General features: G+C 40.5%; 3 protein-coding genes across 3 annotated transcripts in view; 2 read left to right on the plus strand and 1 right to left on the minus strand.

The window, feature by feature from the left end:
- mv (lysosomal-trafficking regulator mauve) overlaps positions 1-3371 on the plus strand; it is a 40734-nt gene extending 37363 nt beyond the window's left edge. Inside the window, exons 43-45 of the mRNA XM_068776612.1 lie at positions 203-474; positions 1420-1597; positions 1782-3371. Coding sequence (XP_068632713.1) covers positions 203-474; positions 1420-1597; positions 1782-1908 — 577 coding nt within the window. The 3' untranslated portion in view covers positions 1909-3371. The remainder of the gene's footprint in view (positions 1-202; positions 475-1419; positions 1598-1781) is intronic.
- A 1357-nt stretch (positions 3372-4728) lies between these two features.
- Positions 4729-14897, plus strand: LOC137932950 (U4/U6.U5 tri-snRNP-associated protein 1). Its single transcript, XM_068776640.1, has 16 exons — positions 4729-4989; positions 7061-7175; positions 7721-7842; positions 8180-8312; positions 8715-8820; positions 9239-9373; positions 9857-9970; positions 10050-10250; positions 10660-10788; positions 11063-11150; positions 11420-11556; positions 12082-12243; positions 12442-12544; positions 12946-13117; positions 13752-13983; positions 14351-14897. Exons 1-16 carry the CDS (start codon positions 4851-4853, stop codon positions 14471-14473), a joined length of 2211 nt encoding a protein of 736 aa, XP_068632741.1. The 5' UTR covers positions 4729-4850; the 3' UTR covers positions 14474-14897.
- A 2098-nt stretch (positions 14898-16995) lies between these two features.
- Positions 16996-18267, minus strand: LOC137932924 (WD repeat-containing protein on Y chromosome-like). Its single transcript, XM_068776613.1, has 4 exons — positions 18260-18267; positions 17956-18106; positions 17607-17801; positions 16996-17178 (listed from the first exon to the last, which is right to left on the minus strand). Exons 1-4 carry the CDS (start codon positions 18265-18267, stop codon positions 16996-16998), a joined length of 537 nt encoding a protein of 178 aa, XP_068632714.1.
- Between the last annotated feature and the right edge of the window lie 16 nt (positions 18268-18283).

Raw genomic sequence — 18283 nt, forward strand, 5'->3', positions numbered from 1 at the left:
TGGGTTTCTTAGAATCGAGCTGAGATATACCCTACTGGTACACGGTGGTGATCTTTATCATCTACTCAAAGCGGAGCAGTTGAAGCAGCAGTACAAAAGGGCCTCTGATTAATGTGGCACAGAGAGTGTACCGCCTTGGTCAGTGGTGGCCGCCATGTACACCTTGATCACAAAAAAACACAAACCGTTCTCTTTTGAATAGGTTAACATACATCCGCACTCTGCCGAACCGGGATCGGCTGCCGATAACGCAGGTGGCCATCAGCGAGACGCTCGCCGACGTGGCCACCGTGCACGAGCTGCGCACGCGCCGCAACGCCCCCCACCCGATCGACCGCGACGCCGACGACGACGCAAACGCAAGCGACGAGCCGAATGCGTCCGACGACACCGCCAACGACGTGTACGAGAACGACGCCACCCACAAGTATCAATCGCTGATACGTGTTCACACTGTCAATGGCCGTTTTGTCGGTGAGTGTGGTATAGGCTATAGACTTATAGGTCATTGTATTTTCACTTTAACATTACCGAGTATTCTAGAAACTGGGACATATGTGTATAAATATTTTACTTGTGCAATAGGATCTCGGAATCTTAAAAAATACGAGTATTTTGTGTGCTAAGACCTGTAGACATGTGTTACTACACTGTAAATGACTTCTACTCAGGTCTGTGATTAAGGTCTCAAGCCACCTTTTCATCCGAACACGTCATCCGTCGTATGTCGTATAAATAATTAAATATTACAAAACATTTTCATCATAAAAAGTAAAGTATGTCAGTGATGATAAGTGAAAGACATGCGTTGCAACTGATACGGATTAACATTAAGGCCGTTATTTGAAAAGATTTATTTATTTGATACTGAAAAAACACTAAAACATAACGAAATACGTCTTCGAGTAGTCTTCAACACGCACGCTCGTGACAAACTGAACTGGTTGACAAGAGAAAGTTTAGGTAGTTTTATAGCACCCCTATTTTTGAACCTCCCTATCGAAGGTACTTTTTTGACAAAATTAATTTTTCAAATATTATTTTTATATTCGTTCTCATCTCAGTGTCGCACATTCTTTCATATTTTAACCATCGCAAACTCTTTCAATTTCTTTTACTTTATCTCCTTCCATACATCGCCTCGCTTCTGTCGTCCCTTACTTTGATAGGAAATAACATTACACGTATTATATATTCTCTAAATATAAATAATTTTACAATATAAGTACATAAATTGGTTTTTACAACAGCTACCTCAAAACAACACCCAAATATTACCAATATCAACTTCTCATATCATCTCCATCTCGCATAACTCTCTTGGTTGTGCACTTATTTTTTTCTCTTTCTATCTTCAGCATTCTTCCAATACCTTATGTTTGTAAGTGTTAGGTAGTGATTGTGAGTATGACCCCACAGGCAGCGTGAAGGTGCCGGAGGTGGTGACGTGCATCTGCTACTCGAACGCGCCGGAGGGCGCCAGCGTGAACTGCATCGCGGCCGGGCTGGGCAGCGGCGAGGTGCGCCTCTACAGCAGCTGGGACCTGCGGCCCGCGCGCACGCTGCCGGCGCCCGCGCCCCCCGCGCCGCTGCTCAGGTATTGCTTGGAAGGCTCAGCACTTGCTCTACACATATAGTTTTGAGCGCTTGGCTAATACTCTAATACTCAACCAATAAATATAAAATATAGTTTTTTATATATTTTTTTGTTTATAATGTACACGTATTTAAAATCAAATAAAGTGTCAGAAGAGAATAAAGTTAATTAAAATTCGTTGCAGCCTGGCGTACAGCAGCGACTCGCAGGTGCTGTTCGCGAGCTACGAGGGCGGCCTGCTGCTGGCGTGGGAGGCGCCGCACGCGCGCGCGCCGCCGCCGCGCATCGTGCTGGCCAGCGCGCTGCTCTGACCGCGCATGCGACTCGACCTGTTCTAAATCACGTGCGCGTGTATCCACATCTCTCTGTTTGAATTACGAACACACTAACTGCTTGTTACATTTGACACACCCGCACGGGCACCAGTGACGTGAACATTGGCACCAAAGCCTCAACCGTGTGAGCGATATAGTCTGATACGTCCAGCAAGCTTGCTCAAGTCGATGCCAAACGAACACACGTTTCATGAAGGCATAGCCGATATGTTGTGATACAATTTTAACGTGTTTGACTGAATTTATAAAAATAAATTCATAAATTTATTTATAATTGGAAACGATACGCCGTTATTTTTGTAATATAATACAATGTACAGTGCCAAAATTATTAATATACATTCCTTTATAATATATATTAGTTAGTCTTACCGCTAACAATATTCTAGGGAAAATAGTACTTATCAACTTTAAGTAATGTATGCCAAATATAAACTACAATGAATTAATGTGCAAATAGGAAGACCAATAAGTGCTACTGTTCGTAGTAAGGTTTTCGTAATTCTCATAAAGCAAAGCATATGTGTTACTAAATCATATCTACTTCCATAGATAAGTCTGAAGCGTAAGTAAAATGTGGACTGTGCAAAGAAGTTTGATTTCATTAGTCGCAGAAGGACTTTTGCTTATCTGCAATGATTCTAGAATACAGGGTGAGATGCCTTAGACAATCATTTAACAAAAGTGGATGATGTGGTGGCGATCATCCGGAGAAGATAACCTCACTCCGCAGACCCTAACATACCCGAGCAACAACTACGCACTGGTTGACTTATAGAAGTAAACCTGTGGTCGGAGCCAATTATCTTCCGAGATGCCTGCTGATGTCTTTGGTCCGAGGTGAAAAAAAGGGTCGTTGCTTAAATGTTTAAGCTATTTTTATATTAAATGTATAGTATAGGCACTCTCGCACTATTAATCTGTAGTCTATGTATATAATCTATTGAAATGTATCAGGGTCTCTGCAAAAGCAATATTTTTGTAAATAGCATCATAATTACTGTCAAAGAAATATTTTTTTATATTTTAGATTACAATACATTATAAATTATTAAAAACTACTTACACTATATATGTTCAGAACACGCGAGATAGCTCCTTGGCAAGCAGTAAATTTCGCATCAACTGAATCAATTGAAGGAATGTTTTCAAAACAGTTTTTTTAACAAGTGAAAATTAATGTTTTTGAAATACAAATATTTTTATTTTGAATGTACTATTCCTCGAATATATATATGATTAAAATGATTATGGTGGTGCTTGAAAAGTGAGTTGATTAGTTTCTAGTTACAAAAGACATTATTTTTATGAAGCAGTCCTGTTTAAGCAGCTCATTAAACAAAGTCGATATAATTTCATAATTAAATGCAATTTATGAAATCGTCTAAACATAGAACTATTCTGTAACATATCGTTATACTACACTATCATAATGTTGTTATGCTCTGTTAAATATTACAAATAAATAACTTTTCTACAATTCTGTTTTATTATTCAAAACTTTCTATCCTAACTAATGCTATTCAATTTTACCTAATAAACACAATAATAGGGAAAATATGGATAATGTATTAGTTCTATAAAATTTCCTCAGGCCATAATAAAAATAGTTAAAATTTGGACAAAAAGTAGTAAATATTTTATCAAAATTCTATTTTTATTTTCGGACTTATCATGCCTTAGTAGTATCGGCGCATTGAATTAATACAGATAGGGCAAAAATATTCACGGAAGCAAGGCATCTCCTGAACACTTGAAATTAAAAGAAATAGAAGACCAGATCCCCAATCTTCGACAGCTTCACAGTTCTTTGTGAAAATGAAGGCAGAGCAGGGGTGCTGAGAATCCTTGGGAGTCTCCTTACCACCCACCCTGACGACGACTGGCCCTATTAACATACAATCGGTAGCGATCATCAAATGATAAGAGACAAACTGAATATTATCGTTAAACTTGTGAGGACTTTCATGACCTAACCTAACCTACTCGTGCCTAGATTCGAAACCCTCAGAAATTTCGTCGCAAACTCTAAACCTATCCGCTTTTATTGCCTAAATTACCTGGCCTCTTTGTGAGAGATCATGGGTAAGTAGGTGCTAAGAATTTTAGGAATAAAGAACCGAAAGAAAAAAGATTTTAACAAAATAAGACCACTGCCTCTGAAAGTACGTGGGCTGAATTACTTACAGAAGCTCTTCGATTCCGATTTCCTTTGCAACAAAATGCAGGAAACGTGAGATAGATGCGAGATGTAGCTGTTTTTCTAGAAAGGAGATGAAGATTTAGTCAAAATTGCAGACCAAACATTAAATAGGATCGAGGATCTTCGCGAACGTAGGTTTGATAGCTTCCAGCCTCCCGCATTATTCGTTTTCCGAAAGGCTATAATACCAAATCAATATGCTTCGAATAATTCTACAGCAGACCGAGAAGGATAACTTGCTGCTTTATCTAGATATATCGACTAGCCGTTTTGAATCCCTCGAGCGATGAGAAAACCTCAAAGTGTTGAAGTGTTTGTATAATATCTTTTATAGTTTGTATGAATTGTGATGGCAAGGATTTAATATCGACGTTAATGACGAATACGTCAGGTACCTTCGATTTGCTGACTGTATCATAGCCATGGCAAAGTCGATGCAGGAACTAAATATATAACAATAAGAAATACAATTTTAAAACTTTTAATTTAGTTTTATTAAGTAAATGTACTGCCGTGTTTAAGATATAAAAAAAGTTTTTTATTAAAATTAATTTTCAGTTACTTGCAACACCAGCCTTGCAAATGGCGTAGAAACTTGAACTGTCAAAGAAGCAACGTAAACGTGTTTTGAAAACAACTTAAACGTAATTATAAAAATATATCTCAAAACGTTGACAGATTCGAGTAAAAGTATAAATACATTGCAACAAAGATAATGGGATCCAAAAAACACAAGAAAGAGTCGAAGAAAAAGAAGCACAGGAGTCGCTCGCGGTCTCCGATAGATGTGGAGGAACGCGAGAGAAAGCGGCACAAGAAGCACAAAGAACGCAGGAAGGAGCGCTCGCCCGACGGTCAGTACCCCGGCAACGGGTCTTATTACATGTAAACGCTACACATTGGTGATCATTTCTTATCAATTGTCTCTCGTAACAGATAATGTAACTAATTCACGAAAGGCAGTTCAGAGACACTTATCATTATGTGTATATATTATATTATATTACTTATGACAAGAGATATAATCACCAATGGTAGCGTCTCACTCGGTTGACTAAATAATGGCATATTCTGGTCATCATTTCAGACATGGTGGCATTCGAGACGGTTAACACATCCCGAGTGCTGATCCTGTGAGGTTGGTAATGTAAGTTGCTCACCACCCATTCACACGCGAGGAGAAGTTGATTGGACAGTCACTAATGGGCTGGGTGCGGGACTTGATAGATTTGTCATTAAAAACAAAATGTTGCTTTGTTTTTTTACAAAATTTTGTTGATAAGGTTCAAAAATATGTTAATTTATGTGAAAATTTTGTAGCATAAATACTTTCAAAGATCATCTAGTTACTGTATCTACTTATGTGTATATATGATTATTTTTAAAAGGCTGGTGTTGATTTTAATCATATGTGGAGTAAAAGTGACCTAAAACCAACACATTTGGTATGAAGCTTACGGTAATAATTGATGCAAAAAGATGTCTCGCTCTATTGTAAAGGGTTGCGTTTTACAGGTTTTACTCAACATTTGAATCCCAACACTATGGAAAAATATATAAACAAACATCTAGATAAATTTTAAAAAGTTCATAAGAATATTTTTTTAAAAATACTGTTTACAGGCTCTAGGACTGCTGCAGCTTTCTTTATAACTCAATTTTTACTTGAATTTATTAAAATGTCAACAATATTGTAGGAAACCACTTATTCAAGTATTAAATTTATTTAAGAAATGCAACAAAAAACTAAACTATATCTGTGTCATGATTTGTATTTACTTGTGTGATTTTGTGATTCTTTACATCATTTTTGCCACTCCAATCCTCAATGTAAGATAAGCATCATGCTCACAATGTGTTGGAATAACCATGTTCCATATTCTCTGTTTAGCATAAAATTATAAGGAATTAGTAAATGGTCACTGTTGGTCAATTAATAATTTTGTTTTGATATGATTATCTTATTATGTTGAAAATATAAAACAATATACACTTTTAGTTAAATCTTATTTACAACTAAAATTTTCCATTGTTCAGAAATACTTTACTGGAAATTATGTACTATGTACTGCTACAATTATTGTTTCTGTGACTAAAGCTGCCTATGACCAGCAGTGGACGTCCTCCGACTGAAATGATTATGATGACTGCTTGGTCTAGAATAACTGTTTCCTCTTGACTTATATCATTTTGAGTATTAGAGGCTATTTAAATCAGTTTGTCTGTAACTGACATACTGGGAAACACCTGGACTTGACACTATAACATTCTGTTATTGATTCTGTTGGTAACCTTTGTTTACTATTTTATATGAGTGCAATTTATGACTTTATAAATAAAAGTTAAACTTCATGAGCATAAATTTGGATAAGCAATGGCATAAATTGAATTTTTTTTATTTTTTTCATATAACCTATTGTAGTGGAGCTCAAATAAAGTGTGAAATAGATAAAATTGTAAACATTGGCTGCCATCTTGTCACAACTCTTTTTTAATTTGTGTATATCATATATTCATGCAAGTATTTACAAATTGATAATTATAATGTGTTCTTTCATTTAAAAAAAAACCATTTGGATTAATCTTCATCATTTATCATCATCATAATTTCCACCAGCCACAAACAGATAACCACTACTGGATGTAAGCCTTCGTCATATATTTCCAATAAGACCCTGGAAGAGGCTTACAATATTTGATTTATAAAATTATTAAGTGCTTTTATACTTTAAAAAATCTTGATACAAAACTATTCACAATTTCAAAACTCAATTTAGTTTTGTATACAATTTATTTATTACTGATGATAAATTATATCTATTGATTAGGTTCTTTTAAAAAAAAAAACTTATTGATGTTTCAATTCCAACAGTTGATTTCTGGAATGCAAATAAATAACCTTCGAAAATTTTATGATTGTTACAGTGGAGGAGGTGCCGGTGGATTCCCATCTACAAAAGGACAGCAATGGTGCTGCACCCTCGCGCAGTCGCAGCCCTAGTGTCCACAGCCCACCACACGAGCCACGCCCAACAACCAGGTAATTCTATCACCTGCTAAGATGAATCTTATAATTTACTTGAAGTTACTGAATGACTTTCTGGATATCATAAAATCATCAGAAATAAATCTACCATTATGTATAAGCCTTTCATTGTACATACCACCAAAAGGTAATCTTCTGTCAGAGACACTACAAGCTATATTACAGCATGTGCCTTAGTGCAAGACAATGTCACCTATATTTTCCAATTCTCATACATAGGCGGTCCATATACAATAAAATTAAGAGTCCTTGTTCAGTAGGCTTCTAATAATCAATTTGTATAACATATGGCATTACATACATGAGCAGTTTCCTATAAAAAAAAGTTGAATTGAGGCTTGTAACTCAAAAAGGAAAAATCTAAATCAAAGACGAACAACACAAATTATAATGATCACTAAACAGAAGTTAAACTCTGTTAACATTTGAAATTATTTCTTCCATTTCAAAATAAAGGGCTTTATAATTATTATGTATAAAAAGTTGTTCTTTATTTTTTAAATATAAGATGCTTATGTTCCAATCTTTATAATCTGCAGGGAGAAAGAACAGTCTCCGGAGGCAGGAGGTGCAGCTCAGGAAAGCCTTTCCATAGACGACACTAACCGCCTGCGAGCTAAACTCGGGCTAAAACCTCTCGAGGTCACAGAGCAGACTACAGGTAGTGTTTGCGAGTTAAAACTTTCATAAAATAATCTCAAAATTCAATTTTATTATTATTGATTACATACTACTGTTCAGGGGGGTAGCCCAGACTGAGACTTGCTATATATGGGTGGGATTGGTTGTTGGTTTGATTCCCGGGATACAATCTTGTAAATTCACACTTTGCGCATTAATTAACATACTTGACGTACCATAATACCACTGCAATTGCTAAACCGCCTGCCATACGTGGCGATTATAGTGGTTATCTTTTTCGCCGCTGGCCCAATGCAATGGGCGATAAATGGTTTAATTAAGTCTTGTGATAAAAAATATTACTCTCCTAATGGCAGATGATGGAAAGATTAAAGACGACTTGGGCGAGTTCTACCACAAGCCGGCCGTCAACATCGCGCAGCAGAAAAAGGCTGAAAAGCTGCGCCAGAAACTCGAAGAACGCAGGGAGAAGCGAAAACTTGAGCAAAAGTAATAATTTTTATATTTATATACTCACTTTAAATTGTTGCAAAAAAATAAATTACCTTTAGTTTAAAAAAATATATCAACTAAGAATTTACTCATCACATTCAACCTGTTGAATTTAATTGAAACAAAGGTTAGTAATGGCCCAGGTATGTCTACAAGATGCCTATCTGTGTACTAACTGAAACAATTAGCTTTACAATGACTTATTGTAATGTTTTGTGGCTGGTTAGGAACTTAATTAATAAAAATGTTTCATTAAATCAATTCTAATTTACTTTAGAACCAGTCATCGTAACTAATCATGTAACTTGCATCCCGAGCTTGTGTAGCCATCGATTACATCAGTGTAGTATTGTGTTGCATTCCAGAGATTCTCTTTTAATCAAGTTGAATATTATTCAGATTGCAAACAACATTGCTTGCGGAAGAGTCAGACGACGAGGATGCCATTGCTTGGGTTAAGAAGTCGCGAGAAATCGAACAGCAGAAGAAGGAGGCTGAAAAGAGAGTGAGTCATGCAATCATTCTTTTATCTTCGCTTAAATCACATTCTAGTCTCCCTCCTTTCTCACCCGTGACATGTTACTAAGCCACAACTTTGTTCCCCGTATCCAACTTATATCACTTCATTAAAATTTACAATGTAATATTAAGAGTATTTTTGAACAATTAGATGTTTCTCCTTTTCAAGTTTCTTCTTTTAAGATAAGGACAGGATCAAGATACCGATACTAGTTTATTTTCTTAAGGAATATGATTGTGTCTCATCTTAACCATAAAGGAATGAAAGGGAGACCTATGTTGACGTAACATACAGATCGGACCGCGAAAGCTATGTTTAGAAAAGTATTTATTAATGTTAACTTCACATCCAAAATTTAAGTGCTTTTTCAGAAATTTTGAACTTATCTGTGATTGACTACCAGGCCGCGATGTTGGACGAGATGGACGCCGTGTTCGGCGTCTCTGCGCTGGTGGAGGAGGAGCAGGCTGCAGAGCGACAGGCCAGCTATGGGGAGTCACATCTCAAGGGTTTGCGGGTTGCACACGACATCGATGCGGTGAGCTTGCCTTGCGTACATCTCTATACAAATTATTGACATAGGTACACTATACAAATGGGATCATTAAGATTTATTTGTCTATTATTTTTTGGTTTGCACAATACAGACATCAGAGAAAAAACGTAGTATTTTTCTAATAAATGTATTGCCTCTTCTTTTCAATACTACATGTAAAAATTGTTAAACTCAGTTGGAGGGAGGGGATGATGACACACTAAATATATAAATAATACCATTAACTTCAATACACAAATTAAAATTTATTATTTTAGGTTTGGAAGTATTCTCTCGAGACATGAACACTGCTTTTAAATATTTACATTAGTTGGAAGAATTAGGTTCAAATGTAGTTTTCCAGAATTTTGCTCAAATGGGCTTTCATTTAGTACCAACACATTTTCTGAAGAAAAAACATATACAAGCAACAGCTTGAGTCATCATCAGCTATGAATGTAACGGTAGTGTGTGTGTGTGCTACAGCTGGGTGATGAGCGCGAGGTGGTGCTGACGCTGGCCGACAAGCCGGTGCTGGCCGAGGACGCGGAGGACGTGCTCGTCAACGTGAACATGCTGGACGACGAGCGCTATCGCAAGGTAAGGCCTAACATGCAAAAAAAATAAAGTATTAAAAAAAACATCCTAAAAGCATAATCAGTTTTGAAAACACACACAGAACATCATGGAGCGCAAGAAGGCTCGCGCGGGCTACCAGGCGTACGACGAGGAGGCGGAGGTGCAGGCGGCGCTGGGGCTGCAGCGACCCGTGCTCGCCAAATACGACGAGGAGCTGGACGCCGCCGCCGTCGAGAAGCGCAAGGGATTCTTTATTGGCGACGAGGACGGCATCGAGGCCAGGAAGTTCCGCGAGCTCATGGTACGTCCCAACACCGGAAAACCCGGGTGCATACTGCTAATGGTACATGTTCAAGTATGCAGAACTAAGTATTTTGAAATCTTAAAATTATTTTTTTTACATCTGTAGTGTTATGAAATTGTAATATTACGGGACAAGCCATAGTAAGTATGGACATGTAAACATCTCCGGAAATGGATATTTTTTTGTGGTTTTTTAATAATCTTTTGATATTTTTGATTCAACTTTATTACAGTCAATTTTATTATTAACTGTTATATCTGATCTACAAGAGGATAAAGTGACATGAGGTTCTTCAGTGACTCTCTTCGAAAACTAAAAAAAAACAGTTTTTTTTTTTTCAAAATAGCATTGTTGAAATATTGTTAATAATCTTAATAAATGATGATTGACGGCACTGTTTAAACAGAAACAGGAACGGCTGCTGGGTGGGCCGGACAAGCGGCTGGAGTCGTTGCAGCTGCCGGCGCTGCGCCCCGCCACCGATTATCTGGACGAGCACGAGATACAGGCCAAGTTCAAAAAGACCAAGAGGAAGGTGCGTAACCTCTGGATTGAATAAGTCATTACAACCATGAATGCTACTTGAGTCTACTCAAGTGAAGATTTGCGTTTTCCTAGGCCAAACAGATGTACAGAGTACTAAAGCTGTATTTTTAAATTAAGGCATAGCCATATGTTGAGGGTTTAATTACAATTATACATTATTCTTTTAAAATATATCAATCTTCTGTATAATTGTTGACCCGTTGACTTGTTCTCCTGACCCGATATTTGCAATATCGATACTAAATTTTAATTCGCTGTCTCAGGGAAAAATACGCAAAAAAGCGAAGGCCGAGCCCATCGACGTGGACGACTACGAGGCGGGCGGCGCGCCGCTGGAGACCGACGACACAGGTAAGCACCGCCCCGCGTCGTCATACACAATGATGATGTTAAAACACAGTTGATCTGATTTTATACAAGTGTGAATCAGCCTTGGGCCGCCCAAAAGCTATGTTGTTCTATAGTGAAATGTGTTATTATATCACAATAAACTAACGCAACAGATTTTCTTAATGTTTGAATACATTAAAAATTAAAAATAATTGAGAGTTTAAGTAAATATGTTACGTAAAAAATGTAGGATTTTTTAACAATTACATAAAATAAACCACCCTTGTTAGAGGTGAAAGTGGAGGAACTGAAGATGGAGATCGCAGTGGACGACGAGGAAGTGGAGCCCGACAGTGAACTGCAGGCCGCACTGGCGCGCGCGCGTCGTCTGCGCCAGATGGAGCAGCGACACCTGGACGTGCCCAAGGTACGTCTCGCACCCACCGCTCGCGCCAATTGCTGGTGCTGGCATAGTCTGTTAAAACTGATAAAAAAAATACTAATTGAAAACTAAACAAACGGTATAAATAAAATAAACGGTTAATTATGCACCATGCTAAAGAAGGAATCCATGAGGTGATTAACGAAATCGAAGAGCTTATGTATATAACGATTTTAAATTATTTTTTTAATAATGAACTCTAAATTACTTTTCGTATTCGCCAAAACGTATATTTTATAATAAAATAAAAAAAATATATAAATTTTGTATTTTATAATGATTTGAATAATATATGACATAGCATGACTCGTCATCGTGTTGATTTGTTCGGGGAAACCTATGCCTTTTAACAGGCGTCTACCGTCCGATATGATGATTGCAGGAAAATAACCAATAAGAAGAGAATAAGAGAGAATTCACGGTTTTAATATACAGATTGACTGAATTTACATTGATAGTGTATTAATAATTTTGAAATCGCTATTGTATAAGTAAAATTTATTTCGTCAGGTGGAAGAGATCCTGGAGCGAGTTAAGGAAGAGCCAGCGATGGAGGACGATGATAGCGCTGGTGCCATGGTGCTGGACGCCACTGCCGAGTTCTGCCGCACTCTCGGCGACATCCCCACCTACGGGCTGGCAGGCAACCGCGACCACCACGCTGAGATAATGGTACCGTGTTCATTATTATGTAATCTTGCTTGTCATGTCTAAATATTTGTTTATTAAACGAGTTAGTAAGTCAAAGGATCAATTCCTGTATAATAAAATAAAACAATATTAAACTCCTCAAACATTTATGAAAACGATCTAACAACATGTAGGTTTTCACATGATCAATTGTAAAGTATGTTGTCTCTGATGCCGCAGGAGCTGGAACAGGAGGAGAAGGAGACAGAGGGCGACGACGACAACGCGGGCGCGTGGAGCCGCGTCGACGTGAACAACGAGCGCCCACCAGACTTGGCCGCCGGTATGAAACACACACGCTCACGGGAAACTACACCCATTTAGAAACCGTCCATATCGACTAGGAGCAGGGGTTCTGACCGATTGTAAAGTGTTGCTCAAGAAATGTTTTTGTCGTTCACTTGACCGTTGTTCTCGCAGCTGATATCTCTTTTTTTGATGTATTATAGCAATGCCTTTTAACACTGCTGCGACTTTAACTACGTCGTTAGTGTTTTTGTCCTTGTCTTTTCGCTGCTCGAGAAAACTACACGTTACTTATACATACTTAACACTTGTAGCGGATACTGGGTTCTTTTATGAAGCAAAGCGCTTTCCTTGGGTTATGATCATATGAATCATTTGATACTCTCGTTCGCAAATGCTTTCTTAATGTTAGCTTGTAAGCTGTGATGTCTGCGATAGGGTCGTCGGTGGCGCTGGACGCGGAGCCGGCACTGGGCGGCGGTGTTGCGGGCGCGCTGCAGTTGGCGCTCAGCAAGGGCTACTTGGAGAAGGCAGGAGCCGCGCCCGCGCCGCGCACCGCCCCGCACCAGCTCGCCGCGCGACACTACTCCATCGAGGACAAGAACCACGCGTGAGTCCCGCCACTTGTACAACTTGCGTTTATCTTGCAGAGCCGCACGGTAACGATTTTATCTACAGGATGATTTGTTATTTTCACAAAAACTTTAAAGGGGTAAATGTGTAGTTCATTTGTCAACAAAAAGCTGTGAAGCTGTTACATCTAATTCCAATTGACCTGTTGATTACTCAGAAATATGTTACATTTTTTAGTTTTTTCAATTGGAATGCGACAAGCCAATTTTAAACTTCAGCCAGTACAAAGTCATCTGCAAGGACCTTTGTATTTTTACGTTGAAAATTGATTGATTAAGTGGATCTTTTCCGACATTTTTATCATGATGTACACAAGTGATCGGTATCAATGATCCAAAGCGGATTTAGAAATGAATAGAACAATGGCAATAGCGGGGACACATTGTACACAGTGTTGATAACTACTGCTAGAAGCTATACAAGAAAATGTGGTCTTTGTGGGGTGCTTCAATTAACAAAATATCTATAAAATTAACGTCACGTTACTTTTGTATCATGCACTTCAATACGTAACACAAAAGCACACGAATAGAAACAGTTTGTTTGTAATGACTTCACCGTGTTATTGTTTCTTATATGTTGCCTAATCTTGTGCGTGTGTGCGTGCGAAGCGGCGAGGACGACAAGTACGGGCGGCGCGAGCGCGGCTCGCACTCGGGCCCGCTGCAGGAGTTCCGCGAGCGCACCGGCTTCCGGCCGCACGTCAAGCTGGAGTACGTGGACGACGAGGGCCGCCCGCTCTGCCCCAAGGAGGCCTTCCGCTACCTCTCGCACAAGTTCCACGGCAAGGGCCCCGGCAAGAACAAGCAGGAGAAGCGCATCAAGAAAGCAGTGCAGGAGGGGGTGAGTGCGACAACTTGAAACAATTAAATACTTTGGACGCCTTCTACTACCTATATACAGAAATTTTGTGTATATTAAGTCGGTTTTTAGGAGTGTGTATTGGTATAATCTAATATGGTATTCACAGCAAGAACTGTTTTATCAACGGAAAACAAAATATTCATTTTGGGATATTCTGTTTATTTGTATAAACTGTGTTTCAGTTTTTAGATACAACATTATATATATTATTCAATACTTTGTTATAAAGTAACACTAACCAGCAGTAAAATATGATCGTGTGGATGACAATGGATGTACCTTTAATCAAAGTTGATAGGGCTGCGGTGTGGCCTCGTCATAACTTATTGTGTTCTGTGGTGTGCAGCTGATGAAGAAGATGAGCTCGACGGACACACCGCTGGGCACGCTGCAGATGCTGCAGGAAAAGCAGCGCGAGACGCACTCGCCCTACGTGGTGCTCAGCGGCGCCAAGCGCGACCACAAGTAGCGACCCCCTCCACATACACACACACACAGCCGCGCGCGCACGGGGCGATCACACAACCATTTTATACGTTTATAAGCGCATTCGTCTACGTTTGTACTCACATTGTAGTCATAGTTGTTGTCATTCATATACCTCTATTAATTTCAAAACGAAGTCGAACGGCAAACTATTTGTATGGGGCGCGACGGACCAAATGTTTATTTGAACGAAGACAACGCGACGCGACGCGCCCCGGCCTCGTGGCCGCGTGGTCGGCCATGTTATTATAACTTACGTGCTCGTACAATAGACCGACGGTATCTTTGCTGCGTCGCATTCAATTGATCGGTGCATTACAAGTAATGACTTGCGACAATTGGTCGCGTTGCCGCAGACCTGTATTTTATTAATTTCCCACAATGTAACAATAAATAATTTGACAGTATTGTTTTAATGTTTTATTTACATACCAAACAACGCATCCTCGTGAAAATTATAACAAATGTAAAAAGTATTTATATGTAGTATCGTCATCAAGTGCTACTGCAACGAAGCATACAGTAAGTATAATAACTATGTTGTGTGATCAAATCAATAATTTATTTTTGTCCAAAAAAAGTTATTTCTAGTTTTTGTTGTCGTAGAGCGACTTCCACTACAGCCACTAATGCTTGAAAGGAAGCTCCAGTTGTAGTAAATAAAAATAAGTTTTATAAATGAAATATGTTCCTAAGAAGCATCGCTTAATATAAAATTTCATTAGGTAGGTTCACGAGATCCGTCGGGCCCGAGCATCGAGCCTCTCTCGCTACAACGCGATGGATCTGGTACCTCTACAGTGAATCCTTGGCATCCTAAGACGTTATATCTCTGATGCTGAATCCACCAGATTGGTTGCGGTTATTAACTCGGCCTCATTCTACTGATAATAAAGCGCCCGGTGCTAGTAACCTGTAAGTACCTAAAAGCCTATCAATTTCAAAACTCGGGAAAATGTTAAAATAAAATAGAAGCCTTCAAGGCTTCTTTCGTTTAGATCGGGAATTGTCATAGTGGTCGATAACGGTTGCATTGGCGTAAAACTAATTTGAAGAGAGGACTTAATCCATACTCTTATTGGCGCAGTGCCGGCTGTACCAGCTTATTACAGGCGTGGCTGATATTTTACAAGGTAACACGTTACACACAACGTTGCATTCTTAGTTTAAATCGCGCCGGTCATAGTGATTGCGTAAGGTTACAAAAGGTTAAAATTTAAGTAAAAAATGTGTTTCTTTATTAATTGGAAAATCTACACCTGACATTGTGTCAATTTATTAATTATTTAACAAACATAATAATTACAAGTAAAATGAATTTATCATTTAGCATTTAAATGTTATTGCGATGATATAATCGACTTACGTCAAGTTACTTCGCAGGCTGGCTGAGAAGCAGTCGCACCGCGGTGCCATTTATGTTAAAGTAGCAGTTCCTGCTTGTGAAAGCCAGTGGGACTTAATTGGGGGGAATTTTTGATGACGCATAATATTCTCAAAATTTCATGCCTGTTATTTTGGCAAATTTTTAAGAGAAATTTCGTTAAAAGTTCATAGCTGCGTGCGTCGAGCGGCAGCCGAAATTGCGGCGACAGCTATTTAATTCCGGCGATCATATGGTCACTCAAGGGGTGGAACTTCTGCGCCACTCCTGACGGTTCTTGGTCTCTACTCTAGGATGTTAAGGTCAAGGTCATCAATTCTGCGTGTTATGTGGTCTGAACGTTGCCACTTAAGCTTGCTAATCTTCAGGGCTACGTTGGTTATTATTGTTTTATGTATTCCTCAATGAAAGCTGACTGGTAACACACACTGTTCGTAGACCGTGACATTCTTTATCGAGTTGACTAGATGATGTTTCGTAGTTTTTTTTTGTTTCGGGGGGGGGGGGGGGAATCTTCCGGACGTTCAAGATGCCCAGTCTTTGAGGGGAGGACAGGGGTATGTGGGATTCCTACCCACTAACCCCCCCCCCCCCCCATGGTGATCACTCTGCGCTATACGGGGGACCGCGGTATCTCCTGGTCAGGGATCGCCACGCGGTATTCTTTCGCGCCGTGCTATTTTCGACAGCCCGTCCCGGGGTACGCGTGTATACGCTACCCCCGAAACCCTCGTGGTGCTATCACGATGGTTCGAGACCACGTCGAACCACCGTCCGCCTCAGAGTCGCCGAAGCTAGTGGGAGTTTAGGGTCCCCACCCTAAACTCCCGCCACTCCGAATTCCCCGTTTATGGTAGGGGAGCACCATTCACCGGAGGGCCGTCGCGAGGCGCATGTTTCGTAGTTTTTCTAACTCTGCCCAGCCGAGTTGGGTTCAACGACTGACGTCTGCCTCAAATAAATCTATCCATTATAAAATGTGCTTAAAGAAAATGAACAATTATGAAATAAGATTTTAATTCACATTATGAACTAAAAAAAGTTGCTCGAAGATATACTACCGCTTCATTAAAATCCGTATCTCTGAATAAAGGTTAAGCATTTGATGCGGTGCAGCGCGGTCAGTGCGTGGGGCGGCGCTGATCGAGCGGCGTGCGATCGGCGGTGTCGCGGCGCGGGTCGTCGCCGAAGCGCGTGCGGCGCGCCGGCCCGCGCCGCAGCCGCGTGGCGCGCACCAGCTCGGGCGTGGGCGGTCGCCGCACCGCCTGCGTGCCGCTCACGCGCAGGTGCGCGTACAGCGGGATCTGCGCAACCGCCACGCTCTAAAACTTACACCTCGTGCTCCCAAGCCGCAGACCCGGCCAGCTTATTGCTCAGCAACACGGCAGAACAAATCTACGGCTTGTATTACCGGGGGCATTCCAATCCGTTGGCAAAGGGCATCCTGTACAAGCGGTACAGGCTACGGTGATCACCATCACAGAAATTCAAGGCTTTACGGATTCAAAATAAAGATATTTTGAAGTCCAACGCACGACGTGTCTATACATGTCACTTTACGAGGGACTTGAATTTTGCCACATGTTTACTTGTATGTGTGTTTGTAGTAACAAATAATATTTCCTCGATGTACGTTTACAACAAGCCGTTCGACCTCCGGTTCAGGCGAGTATCGACGTTGTAAGAGTCACGTGATGTATAGTATAGTGCGGTGCCATCGGCGCGGACTGACGGTGGGCAGCGAGTCGTCGAGGTGCGGCGGCTGCTGCGGCTCGGGGCGCGGCGGCAGCGCAGTGTGGTGGCCGAGCGGCGGCGGCGACGGCGGCGCGCCGAACGTGCGCGTGCGCAGCTCCGCCGACGTCACATCCGACACGTCCGGCGCCACGCGCCCCGGCACGTAGCGCGACACGTACCCGCCGCGCCACACCTGCGCCGCACGAAAATCAATACGAATTCATTTTCATGACACGTGACGCTGGCAGTTGATTACATTATAGTTTCGCGCGGATGGTCTTACAAAACAGCTCTACTCAGTTAAAATCATAATTAATAAATAAGAGAGAACCAGAGCCGACATATACCTTGAAGGTGGTGAAGCTGGCGACCTTCTGCACGTCGGGCGGGAAATGCGTGGGCGCGGCGGGGTCCAGGCTCCACGGCACGAAGCTTCCCAACGTGCCCACATACTCTCCGCTCAGCCGCCACACACGCACGCTGTAGTCCGAGCTGCCGCTGCACACATGACCACGGTGTTTCACCACCAAAACTTTATATCGGTACTACTGAATTTTAACTTCTTTTATTTATGTAGAAACGGAGAAAGCAATTTCAGTAACTGTCGGAGTATTGAATATAAATATATAGAACCTTAAGGTTTTTAAATACTTCGCCATAACTATAAACGGTCGC

This window comes from Battus philenor, unplaced genomic scaffold (genome assembly GCF_028537555.1).
Source record: "Battus philenor isolate CCGP_79_NKW_IND1 unplaced genomic scaffold, ilBatPhil1.0.hap1 SCAF_12, whole genome shotgun sequence".
NCBI classification, from domain to species: domain Eukaryota; kingdom Metazoa; phylum Arthropoda; class Insecta; order Lepidoptera; family Papilionidae; genus Battus; species Battus philenor.

Bases quoted from the DNA above. Each gene is read 5' to 3' on its own strand.
- LOC137932950 (XM_068776640.1), top strand. From the start codon at position 4,851: ATGGGATCCAAAAAACACAAGAAAGAGTCGAAGAAAAAGAAGCACAGG. The intron at 12,545-12,945 runs GTATGAAACACA...TGTCTGCGATAG, and splicing joins CCCACCAGACTTGGCCGCCG to GGTCGTCGGTGGCGCTGGAC. The intron at 13,984-14,350 runs GTGAGTGCGACA...TGTGGTGTGCAG, and splicing joins AGAAAGCAGTGCAGGAGGGG to CTGATGAAGAAGATGAGCTC.
- LOC137932924 (XM_068776613.1), bottom strand. The intron at 17,802-17,955 runs GTATATGTCGGC...CGTGCGGCGCAG, and splicing joins CCAGCTTCACCACCTTCAAG to GTGTGGCGCGGCGGGTACGT. The intron at 17,179-17,606 runs GTCAGTCCGCGC...GCGGTTGCGCAG, and splicing joins TCGACGACTCGCTGCCCACC to ATCCCGCTGTACGCGCACCT.